A 12,972-nucleotide genomic window follows, 5' to 3' on the forward strand; every position below is an offset into this window, starting at 1 on the left:
AACCCCTTGCCGACTTGAGCGAAAACATGCCGCATCTTCAATTCTATCTCCATGAAGAAACTTTTACGATTAAAATTTAAGTAGGCAACACAATTTCGGAAAAAAAATGTCCATTATTTTTGGTGAAATGTCATTTCCTAAATTTGGATTCTATACATAGTGTTAAATACACAAATGAAAAATAAAACCTAAATATTGTGTTATAATTAATACTAAGTTTCTTTTCTTTTTCATTACATTCTTTAAAAAAAATGCAAAGTTAAAATTGAAAACAAAACATCTTAGAGGGCATGGGGATACGACAACAATGCGAATATGAAATAAAAAGGAATCGTCTACAAAAATAGATTTAAATCAAAGATCGCTTTTGGTAGGCCTACAGTCAAGCTCAGTCTTAATTATATTTTTTGCTAAAAAAAAAAGGGGGGGGGGGGTCGGCATTTTTTATTTTGCACGCAGGCGGCCCTGCATGATGATGGACTCGCTCTCAAAAGTCACATATATATCTATATAGATCTATAAAGATCTAGATTAGATCTTTAGGCTATAGAATACTCTACATCTAGAGCTACTCAATATCTTACTATTAGACCAATATAAAAACGTTAACTCAGTCAAGTGTACGAAAAAAAAATCGCACAATTTCTGTGACGCGGCCTTCATTCAAAATGGCGGCTGAGGGCGAAAACGTGACGGGGGACTCCGCAAATTCATCAACTCCGCCTAATAATGAAACATCTAAAGCTATTTCATATACATTAGAAGGTAATCAGGACTGTGAAGAATATTTGTCAAAGCGTTACTAGAGATATATTTGTTAAAATGTAGAATAACAGTAATAATCAAAGTTAAAGTTAGATAACCTAACCAGCATTCATGATTCATCATAACCATGCATACCATGTCCATAAGGAACCAGATTTTTTGGGTAAATAATGATAATAATAATAATCTAAATCCTAAAGAAAGCCACTTGAGGACTTAGCCAGCACTCATTGATAATACAGTAGATTCAAGAATTCTAGATTTAGAATCTTAGTCTTAGATCTAGACAATTTATTAATTAAGGGAAACTCCCATGGTTTTTCAAATTTGAGTTATTGACATATTTAAATTCTGCATAAAAAAAGTTGTAATACTAAAGTAATAGTGAACATTTTTTATTTAAACGCTTAGAAACATTTATATTTAATAAATTAGTCAGTAAATTCTTGACATAAAAAAAAAAAAACGGGGTTCTATGAGATTTTGATTTAAAAGCTAGTTCATACATCACTTCCCTCAACAATACTGAAAGAGAAACTAGATTTGACCAATCGTATCTCTTCATTCTTACAGTAGCTGTTAGGCGTAGTGACGGCCTAGTCCAGAGCTATGATACAGTTATATATATACATCAAATACATGTATAAATTGTATCTAGATAGATAGATCTAAAAGCATTAGGAGTTATAATCAACTTGAGAAAAAGAGTAACATTTTCATCTAAGCTTCTCTCTGTCCCAAGAAGTGTGTCTGACTGATTCGAACAAACTGGTCAGTGTAAGGCTAGTCGAGACTACGTGTAGTCGGTCATGACAAGACAACCAAGCGAAAGTGTTAGTTGTGTGTTGAGTGGTCTGGCAAGAAAATACACACTGCCGTGGTTAGTCAAGCATGTAAATCTACTTTTAATGTAGTACGCATTTTTTCTTTGCTTACAAGATCCTATATCTAACTGCACAGACCAAGATATATTTCTTTTACGAGAATGTAAACTTTGCTGTATGGTCTCCTGTTATACAATAAGTCAATAGATTAAAACACATTTGTGATTTCACATAGAAACCCAGTAAAAGTCTGACTATTTTGGATGCGCAGGAAAATTATGTTGGAAAAACATCAAATACTAAGTTATTATTGCAAAGAGAAAAAAAAGAATCATGTATAATATTCATTATTTGTAAATCAAAACACATATCAAAAAATAGCCAAAACCATCGGAGTTTCCCTTTAAGAAAAATTAAGTTTTAATTATTGAGCGTGCTTTGAATTTAGAATAGAATACTAGAGATCTTTAAAATCGATTCCAGTTATAGATCTAGATCTATGTTATTATGATTATCTAATTATCATAATAAATGTAATGTCATCCTGTTGTATTGTTAGAGAGAGATAGAGATCTAGATGTAATTTAAATTTGCGTCTTTGTTTGTCTTTGGAAGAAGCCTCCTTCAGGCTCCAATGTAATATGTGTGGACCGAAAATATAGAATTGTTTGTGGGGACTATTACAATTCTGGAAAGAAATGTGGGCCGCTCTGGTTTTGTGCATAGTCACGTGAAAAAGGACCAAATATATACTACATATACACGACTTGTTTGAACCCTCTTTTTTGGACAGCAGGATGACAAAAGTTAGTTTGATGCTTGTTCGCAGGTCAGGGTCAATGGTTTGAATCTCTGTCTGGGCTTGCCTATGTTTTACTGTATTTTATTCACCTTCTTCTCTTAATAACTTTGGCTTTTGGTACCTTCTACTTTTGGTTATCGTGGGTGGTTCTTGAACACATCTCCAGTGATAACTGTGTGTAATTGAGTATTGATCTAACTTTACTTAATCCTGTGTACCCCCAGTGTCTCCCAGGATAGCATAGCCTTAGGGTTGAAATGACACCTGTCCTGGTTACACTCAATGGGTGTATCTTGTCAGTCCCAAGCCCAGATAAAGAAGCAGGAAGGAGTGATTGTAAGGCTAGCAACATCACTAAATTATTACTACAGAAATCATAATCACAACAAACCATATAATTGAGTATCAATATATGCTTTAAAATATTAAAAAAATATATTATATAATTCTAGATCTCATAATACATAGACCTGTAGTCATGATACTAAAGACAGAGCTAGGTCACTAGGTTATCAAGGCTAGATCTATAATCTTTTCTATGTATATCAATTTGCATTTTAATCTAGAATTCTAATTTTTTAACATGTTTAGTACAAGAATTTGAGTAGAATAGCTGAAAAGTCCTTAGTCTAGAATCTAACCTAAGACAAATAAAAATTTATTATTTCAAGTATCGGACAATTTTTTTACTTTTTTTTTATAAATTGGTACTGGTGAGATCAGTGGGCAGACTACAGACCATTGCAGTTGATTGAAAGTTTCAGTTTTTTTTTTATATATTTTTTTTTTGTGTGTTTTATTTTAATTGTTTTTGTTTTTATACAACACAACTTTCATGCTTATAGCATGCTATGTTTCTATCTCTTGTGGCCAGTTGGGGTGGGGGGTATCTGGGAGGTTTCCTTGCTGCCTTTAGGCACTCAGTAAACACAATTCTGTCTGGTTTTTAACTCGAGGTCCTTGATGAAGTAGTCTAGCAGTTTTTTGTTACATCCCACCAACCATAGCTACTTTCCAAAAAAAAAAGACTTAAGCCATTCTAAAAAAAAAAAAAACTCCTTTGTTTTTTTTTCTATACAAGTCTTATTACATTGAATAAAATGATGTGTTAATATTTGTGATTGACAGTTCTAATGTAGAGTTTTGAAGCTCAATTAAACATTATATATTGTTATAAAAAAAAGCTGCAGTAATGCTCATAACTTTTTTCATACTTTCAGCTCTACAACTTATCAAAGATGCCCAGCAGCAGCATGGTCTTAGACATGGAGACTATCAAAGATACAGGTAATAGAATTTTATCTACAAATGTAATTTATTAGCTTTAGAATCTATTTCATAGTATAGAAAGAGCTAAATATTATCCATTCTTTCTGAATTAAAAATTTGTCTACATTTTTAACATTTCAGAGGTTACTGTTCTAGAAGAATCAAAAGAATTAGAAAATCATTACATTTTCCTCAGGGAAACAGAAACAGGGTAACACCTAAAAAGATCAAAGAAGAAATACTTACAGACACTAGGTGAGATATAACCTGTATATATGAGTTTCTCACATTTCATGCCTAACCAATTAATTAACTATTTATAGTTATGTTCAGAATTTAAATTGAGCAATTTTAATCTATGATATTAGTGCACATTGATTGATGCCTTTAAAAATCTGTATTTTCATCCATTGTTGTTAGATACTTGCACTTGCCACTGTTTTGTGCAGAAAGGTGTTGGGCCTATGCTATGCAGCTGAAGTCTGAGGCTAACACAGAGCCACGTAAACGGTTTCATATGATTTCTAAATTGAAGAAGGCAGTAGTGTATGCAGAGGAGTTAGAGTCCATTGGAAACAGTGTTAAATGTGATGCTCGAACCAAACTGGAGTGCCAGGTATTCCCGATAATGCATTAAATTAGCTGCAATCTAGACTAAAAAAAAAAGAGCAGCCATTTATTATTTTGATGATTTTGTGAAAAAGTTAAAATAGAAAACCTTCAATACATCTTTATGTGCTTATACCTAATAGGCTTACAGTGCTTGGATCAAGGGATGTTTGGAATTTGAAGAAGGAAAATGGGAGAGTGCCATGGAATATTACACTAAAGCAAAGTGAGCTAAGCCTGCTTAATACTTATTATCTAAAATTTAAAAAATAGAATATTTACTAGTTTATTTTAGTCAAACAGAATGTTTGTACATGTGTTTCTCACAGAACTATTTATGAAAAGTTGGCTAATGCATTTTCTGAAGAAGTGCAAGCAGTCTACCAACAACGTGTGGATGAAATAGCTCCAAACTTAAGATATTGTGCTTATAACATTGGTGATGAGTCAGCATTACAAGATCTTCAGAAGATGAGGATTGCAGCTGGGGGAGATCAACTCTCTTTCAAATTGGATGTTAGTCCAGAATTACTATTTTTTTGCTTAGTTAATAGTTAATAAGTGAAAGTTACTATGTCAAATTAGAAAGGATCAATTGTTACCTATTGTAGTTAATATGACAAACTAAAATGTTCAGATGAAGCTTTTTTTTCATTGTCTTATAATTGTTTTCCTTTGAAAGGATTTGTTATCACAAACTAGAGAAAAACAAGCTGCCACTTTGTCAGAGGTCACCTGGAGAGGGCGAACAGTCCCTGTGAAAGTTGAAGCTGTTAGGCTGTTTCTTTTAAACATGCAGGACTTGAACACAGAGCTTGCTGCTGCTGAGAGTCTGGACAGTCGTGTTTCTATTTATGAAAGTATTCTCAAGCAGTGTATTGATGCCCAACAGGCTCTTCGAGATACATTGCAGGAAGATCAGGTATTAAAATAATTTTCTTTTGGAAACCAATCTTCACAAGCCAGCTTTTATTTTTTTTATATTTCTCTTGTATATCATATTTTTTCATGCTTTAAGCATGCTCAATGTTTTGGTCCAATCTCTTCTGCGGACCTGTGGTGGGAGAAGGTATCTGTGCTGCCTTTAGGCACTCAGCTAACACAACTCAGCCATACATCCCACAAAGCTATGGGAAGCAATAAAACGAATTAAATTTATAAAATGGTTACTTGTGAATTGTTAAAATTGTTATAAAAGTTTCTATTCCTCTTGTATTTTATATTAAAATACTTTTATTTCTTTTAGCTGTTGATAAGATCTATTTTTATTGAATGACCTTCATAGCGCCCTATGTTTCTTATCGTGGTTCAAGATTTGAGTTGCCATCATATCATTCAGTTATATTTGAATGATTTTCAAATTCTACCAGAATTGTCAGGTGATTTGTCATGTTTGACCTACCTAGCGTTTCTGCCACTCTTTTGTTGAACTTTTGTTGTTCAGTAGCAATTTATTTATTCTGTTTGATTTGAATATGAATAATATTGTTTTACTCAACATTTATTTTTTTACATGAACCTTGTGAAATTTGTGCTTTTTCCCTTTACCTATCCCTTAGTCTGTTGGACCTTTGGGGCACCAAGCAAGACTCATCGACCATCTTTCTCTATTCCTCCCTGTCTTTAGCCTAGTTTAGGTCCTCTTTCAATGGCAGGCCCATCCATTCTTTTATGTTGTCCTCCCATCGCTTTCTGTCTGCCTCTTCTTCTTTTTCCTTCTACTGTTCCCTGAAGGAAGGTCTTTGTAAGCCCCGAAGATCTTGTTATATGGCCATAGATTTTAAGCTTGCGTTATTTTTACTATAGTTAGCAGGTCATCATAGGGTCCGATCGCTGCAGTAACCCTGTCTCTAATCTCTTGGTTTGTGATGCAGTCTTTGAAGGTGATACCTAGGATTCTTCTGTAGCATCTCAATTCCATTGCTAGGATCCTCCTCTCTAGCTCTGCAGTCAGCGTCCAAGACTCACAAGCATATAAAAATGTGGTCATGACCAGGGAGCGCATCAGTCTTATTTTGGTGCTGAGGGCTAAGCCTTTGTCTTTCCATATTATTTTAAGTTTTGAAAGGGCTGCTGTGGACTGTGCTATTCGGACCAATAGTTCGGGTTTTGTTCCCTCATCTGAGACAAATATTTATATAAATAAATCTATTATATCTTTAATTTTAAAATAAAGATAACTTTTAGCATTCTCATAGGTGCAACAAAGTTTGCTTTATACTAATATAGTAGTAGTAGGCCTATCAATGTGCATATTAAATATATATAAAAAAGAAATGTTTAAACATACATTTAAGTAGATTATAGTAATCTAAGTAAAAGCATAGAATTAATAGTTTGTATTGAAAGATATTTATATATATAAATATATATATATATATATCAGTAAATGTTTTCTTTATGTCGTGAAGATGTAAGAGGCATCTTGCTTGCAGGTTTTTCGGGGTTGCCGACCCCCCCCCCCCCCCCCCCCCCCCCCCAAGGCAAAATGGGGTTCAGTTGCTTGCATCCATGCTTGTCTTACTCCAACTGTGGTTTTGAACCAGTCCCCAACATTATTGTTGAAGTACACCGCAGTGGTGGCATCTTTGTAGAGGTTCTGGATAACTTAATTATGTTTTTATTAATGTACGTTTCCAGAGTGCCCTGTGACATACTTGATTGAAAGCTTTCTTGAAATCAATAAAGACATGGAAAACATTCTCTTGGTGTTGGAGATATTTTTCACAGACAATTCTGAGGTTTAGAATTTGTTCTGTTGTGCTGCGACCTTGTCTAAAACCCGCTTGTTCTTCTGATATGATTTTGTCTGCTATCAGTTTTAGTCTATTTAATATAATTTTGAACAGGATGGCTTATGAGGCTGATGGTGCGATAGTTTTGACAGAGTTGAAATTTGTGCTACATTGTACCTAAACATAAATATACAGCAAAACATTACAATTTAAAGAATGGTATATATATATTGAGGAAAACATTTGTTTCAAATATGCTTACCTAGAAAGATATTCTCTCATTCCAAACCAATAATTAGTATTGAAATTTTTACAACTTTGTTTTTATATTTGAGGGTTCAAAAAACAAGTTTTATATCCGAGATAAACTGCATTGTGATTTACTGATCAGGCAGTTCTCCATATAGTTTAACATTAAAAAAAAAAAGGTTTGAAGGACTTATCAGCATTCCCAGTTGCCATGCAATAGGGGAATGTTTCTCTGGTTCCAGTTTTAATCTTTACAAAATATGAAATTAAAAAAAGGAAATTCAACTTTAAAATGTTGTGTTTTTTAGGTGTTTAAGGCAGCTGTGCGGGGTCAACCTATTGAAGGAAAGATATCCAACCAACACTATCTTCATTCATACCTAATGTATATTCGTTTGACTACAACTGTGGATAGAAATTTACTTATGATAGAAAATCTAAAACAAAATTTACCTGAAAACAACAGAGAGGAAGGACGTAAAATTACAAAACCTCAAGATTTGGTCCGACTTTATGACATTATCATACAGGTAACTTCTATTGTAATTATTAATGTGAACAATTGGATACATTTACTTAAACTAACTGTCAGATTCATTTGTGTATTTTCAGTTTAAATGTCTTTTTCTAACTTAAAGCATTGTATCATTCATGCTTTAAATACATCAGTGGTTACTTTTTTATACAAATGTATTACAGCGACAAATAAATAGTTATATTATATTCTGACAGAATCTAAATGATATTCCAAATCTTCATGGTATACAAGAGGATGCTACAATAGTTTCTGAAATTGAAACTTCAGTTTTAGGTTATAAAGCATTTAGGTAAATATGTTACTCCATCTAAACATTTTGTTTACCTTTACTTATATTTATTTAAATATCTAACAACTAAATAGTGATGCATTGTAAGCTGTGATAGACATTGATGATTGCTACAAATTGTGGCTGTTGTTCTCTCTTAGGTCATATTACATTGCAAGATCCTATGCCAGTGCAAAGAAATGGAAAGAAACTGTGTCGCTGTACCAAAGAGCATTGGATAACTGTAAAAAAGCTATTGGTGGTCTCAAGAAGCAAACACAAAATGGCAAAATTAAGGTGAATATCTTCATGCAATGTTTAATCAAACTTCTTGGCTCAAAACTTGATACAAGTTTATCCTGGCTTGTAGGAATTGACTTAAGAAAACTTGATACATGTTTATCCTGGGCTCTAATCATTGGTTTCATTTGTTTTGTTATCCTTAAAATATTTTTTATTTTTGAATATGTTTTTACACCTTTTTTTGTTGTTGTTTGATCAGCAAGAAATCTCTGCATTAGAAGAACTTGAACAACATATTAGTGGACAGATGTTCTCATGTCAAGCTTACAGCATATTGGACTCCAGCTCCACTGGAGAACAGACATTTTCTACACAAGTCACTGATAAGAGGGTAAGGAATAAGCTCAAGCCTTGTGCTGCACTATTTAGACCAAGGGTGTCACTTTTCTGGGATACCTCAGAAATATGCGGTTTGAGTGCTTAGATTTTTTTTATTCCTGTGGGTTTATTTATTCAGTACAAAAAAATCACGGTTTTGGTAGAATATCAAATTTTCTCCACCTCATCCCTATTTTCTAGGTCTAGCCTAATTTTTAGGTCTTGACTCAATCAAACTTCCTTTTTAAAACAAAATTGTATATTCCTGTGTGCAATCCACAAGACTTTCACTTTGCTTGTGAGCTAATTGTGATCAGAGCTAGATTTAGATGTAAACATTCAATGTCAAACATTCTTAGATCCAGACTCGAGATCAACAAAAAAAAATTAGACTGGACATAGTTGAAAACAATGAGAAGATACTGTGTGCAGTGTGATGAAATGTTGCTCAAGTCTATTTCATGCAGTTGATATAGTTTTAAAAACATACAGCAAGCCTTTCTCAACCAGTGGGACATGCTGAAAGGTTGAATTTCAGGGAAAATAAATGGTTCTTCTGATTAAGACATAATTACTTGAAACATTTTTTTTAACATATTTTTTTTTTTCATTCAGCCACTTGAGGACAGACTGGATGAATACTTGCTTGAGAAATCATTGACATCTAAAAAGGCAACATTGACAAGATTCCCTCCTGAGTTTGAACCTATTCCATGTCGCCCTCTGTTCTTTGACTTAGCATTAAATCATATAGAGTTCCCATCATTAGAAGATAAGTTAGAACAGAAGAAGGCAGCTGGTGGAGGTCTGACAGGAATGGTCAAAGGATGGTTGTTTGGAGGTGGCAAAAAGTAAACAAAAATGGTGGTTGTTTTTTTTTTTTTTTAATTTTCTTTTGGAGTCATAATTTATGAAAGCAGAACATTTAATTTCAGTTTTTTCAAGTTGATGGGCCATTTGTAAATTATATTTTCTTATATACTACCACTACATTTGTTTAATTTACTTTTGACTAGTTCTCATCAAAACTTAGTGATTTTGTGCTAGTCATCTCTTCAAGACAGCTTTAGATGTAGGAGGAAAATATTTCTAAAATGTGAGCCAAGTTTATTGTTACAAATATGTTACAATTAAACCACCATTTCTTGAGCATTTAGTAGGACAGTGAGTTATCAACTCTTGCTTTGTTTTGTTTTTTTAAACATGAAAATCTCAATTAGATATGCTCGAACTAATTTGAATGATTCTTCACTTGAAGATGACTATGTCAATAAATATGCTTTTTTTTAAAGCAGCTCATCTTTGTTTTGGTAAATCAAATCCAGTCAAAAAAACTTTCAATATTTGTTGAATTGAATAACTAATTGACTTAGTGTGACTATGAAAAACTAACATGACCCTATGACTTTATCTTAGTCATGTTCCAACATGCTAACACCTGCTGACAAATCTGAAGTGGAGAGTTTCGCTAGAAACTAAACAATGTCAAGGATGCTCAATTGAACTTCACAACTGCCAACTAAATAAAAATTCTGCTGTGTGAAAAAGGGAAACAAAAAACTAATCAGTTAACTTTGAAGACACAGCTTCCTTTATTTTGTTAACTGGATACACCAATTAGCAAGTTGTTTAAAGTTTTTCCACCGTGCATGAGGATCTCCAATAGCAGAATCATGTTTTCTCTCCTGTTCATTGAGTTTGAGTTGAAGGCTCCATAGTTCTTTGTGTGCAATGTTTGGCTGCAGGTTTTTGTTGTCTCTGTTTCTGTACTTCACTTTGAGTTGAATCCCAACAAAAGCTCAAGAAAAATACATTTTATTTGTAGGCGATGCTTTGATTTTGTTTGATGTATCAATGAGTTCATAAAGACAGCTAGTTTAAATGCTGTATCAAAGTATTTGCTCTTAAAACATGTTTTCAAACTGTATTCCTTAGGAGTCTAAGAGTTGGTTGTTATTTTTTTATTTTAGTTCCATCAGTGTGAACTAGTTTTAAATTATATTTTATGTTGTTTCAATCAAGTTGACTATGTGATATATTACAAAAGTTGTACAGCTACCAGAATGTATGAATGCATAAGATGGTGAAGGATATTTATTATTTTTATCATCAACTTGAATTGTTTCATTATATCTTTGTGAAGTGTAATGTTACTGTTTACCAAAGTAGAATAACACTTCATTTCTTCTTGAAGACTAAAGTTATTGTATGCTGCAAGTCTTATGCAATTTGTGTTAATAGCATTTTCTTTTTTTCTACTAACTAAATTATCATTTATTGAATGTTTGCGATCGCTAGCTTTATCTTCTGCTGACTTATTTGCTATTAACCAAATATCCTTGAATTGTTGAACCAAGCACAGGAGTAGTGAGTAAGTAGACTTACACAAAGTAGTGAGACACAGGCTTAGAACAGCAGAGTTTACTTTGAATAGTTCCTGTCCATAAACCATTTTCTGCTCTGTTCCACTACACATAACTGGTTGTGTTTACGGCACTTCACTGGAACAGCTGATGGTATCTTAAATGTGTTTATGGGCTCCTCTTTCAGGTGGACAGTATTTGTTTGTTCTTTCTAGGTATCAATTGGGGATTTCACCAATCGCTCAATAAACAACAGTATGAATTCACCATCATGCCATTGTGGTAGGCTTGGTTAGGAGTATTTAGTATATTTAATCATTGCCAAGTAATCCACTTAACTTCTACTTTGTGTATGTTAACTTGGTATGTATAAAAGAAAGTCACCAATTATGTCCTTAACAAATACCTGAACCCAAGAGTTCATGGGTGAATTTGTACTTGTTGTACAGTATTGAGTTTTGTGCATTATTTTAGTCCAAGTTTGTAAATGCTGCAAATAAAAGGTGGCTGGATAAATTGTAGAATGTGTCTCCATAAGTAATGAACCTTATGAAAAGAAATCAACCCTATGTGATGGGACTCGTGAGTATAATCTTTATAACCACTTACCTATATAAACAAAAAGTGTGCATGAAGCCAAGTGTCTCTTTGTAACTTTGTTATAAAAAATATGAGGAAAAAAAAAGTTAGACCTACAAGTATAAAATTTAGAAATTAAAAAAAATACAAGACTGTCAGATTTCCCTCCCCCCCCAAAATCTCATTACATGCTGCCAACTAATATTGAGTTAAATTAACTCAGTTGTTGTTTTAAATAGAAATAGATATTTATTGAAATTTATATTTTGTTTTTCTTTAAAAATAATTTTGTTTTTGCTTTCCACTTTGCATTTACAATGTAATTAAAGTACTGGTATGCTCACAATCTAGTAGATTATGTCTTGTCTGAATGTAATCAAATAATGTATTGATTTCTATTCTTGTTTCTTTGACATTGGGTTATGGCATCCAGTTGTACATGCTATCTCTGTCTAGTAAATTTGTTGATTGGCCCATTATGACATTTGATGTAAGTTTGTCCTTTATTTTATTTCCTGCAGTACTTTACAGTTTAAACATTAAAAGATCAATTTCTTGCATTATGAGCTCCTGTTTAGTATATCAGTGTGTCTGCCTTGATAAATGTGGGCCTAAGTATACATTATAAGTTTTTATAAGTCTATATGCAGAGTACTAAAAAAAAAATGCCAAAAAGAAAGGGGGGTGTGGGTTTAGATATTTTTATATTTAATTGAGAAGCTCAAGAAAGAATTTATGTAGGACCTTTTCTCTGTGTGTGGAAAGGGGGGGAGGGAGAAAAAAATAAGGATGAATTTACACATGACTTTTTTTTTTCGTCAGCTATAGATCTATATGGCTATTAATATATTTAATCAAGTGTTGCTTCCCTTTGACCTCACCGGTATCAAACAAATGTGCACCATTTAAACGAAAAATACTTCTTTTTTTTGTTTTAAAGACAAAGCTTATATTAATTGTGTTTCTTAATAAGTTTGGATCAGTCATGGGATTAAATTTGTAATAGATCTAGACTAACAATAATAAAGTTGTGCAATTAGAAATTCTTAATTGTTTTATGTTAAGCGCAATTTCATGATTTTAGCTTGCTCAATGCGCTACGATCCATTAAAGTGGCCACCTTTTTCTTTTTACTCAAACTGAGCTGCACAAACGTTTCTAGCAGAAAAGGTTAAAAAAAAAAAAGATCAAGTTAATTTATAATTAAACTACATTTTAAAAAAAAAAGTATTTTTATCGTTTAATGAAGAGCAGTGATGTTTGATACCAAACAAAAAATATATTAATTACCGAAAGTTAACTTTAAAAAAAAATTGATTCTTGTGTTGTCTAGTAAAATAAATTATTGTC

General features: G+C 32.7%; 1 protein-coding gene across 1 annotated transcript; it reads left to right on the forward strand.

The window, feature by feature from the left end:
* Positions 1-609: 609 nt before the first annotated feature.
* LOC106054720 (signal recognition particle subunit SRP68-like) lies at positions 610-12,182 on the forward strand. The gene is made up of 12 exons (XM_013210720.2): positions 610-765; positions 3,612-3,678; positions 3,802-3,915; positions 4,081-4,276; positions 4,413-4,495; positions 4,599-4,785; positions 4,952-5,191; positions 7,562-7,783; positions 7,986-8,080; positions 8,221-8,356; positions 8,562-8,693; positions 9,296-12,182. The coding sequence occupies exons 1-12, from the start codon at positions 669-671 to the stop codon at positions 9,533-9,535; spliced, it is 1,809 nt and encodes a 602-aa protein (XP_013066174.1). The 5' UTR covers positions 610-668; the 3' UTR covers positions 9,536-12,182.
* The last annotated feature ends 790 nt before the right edge of the window (positions 12,183-12,972 follow it).

This window comes from Biomphalaria glabrata, chromosome 2 (assembly GCF_947242115.1).
Source record: "Biomphalaria glabrata chromosome 2, xgBioGlab47.1, whole genome shotgun sequence".
Lineage (NCBI taxonomy): Eukaryota > Metazoa > Mollusca > Gastropoda > Planorbidae > Biomphalaria > Biomphalaria glabrata.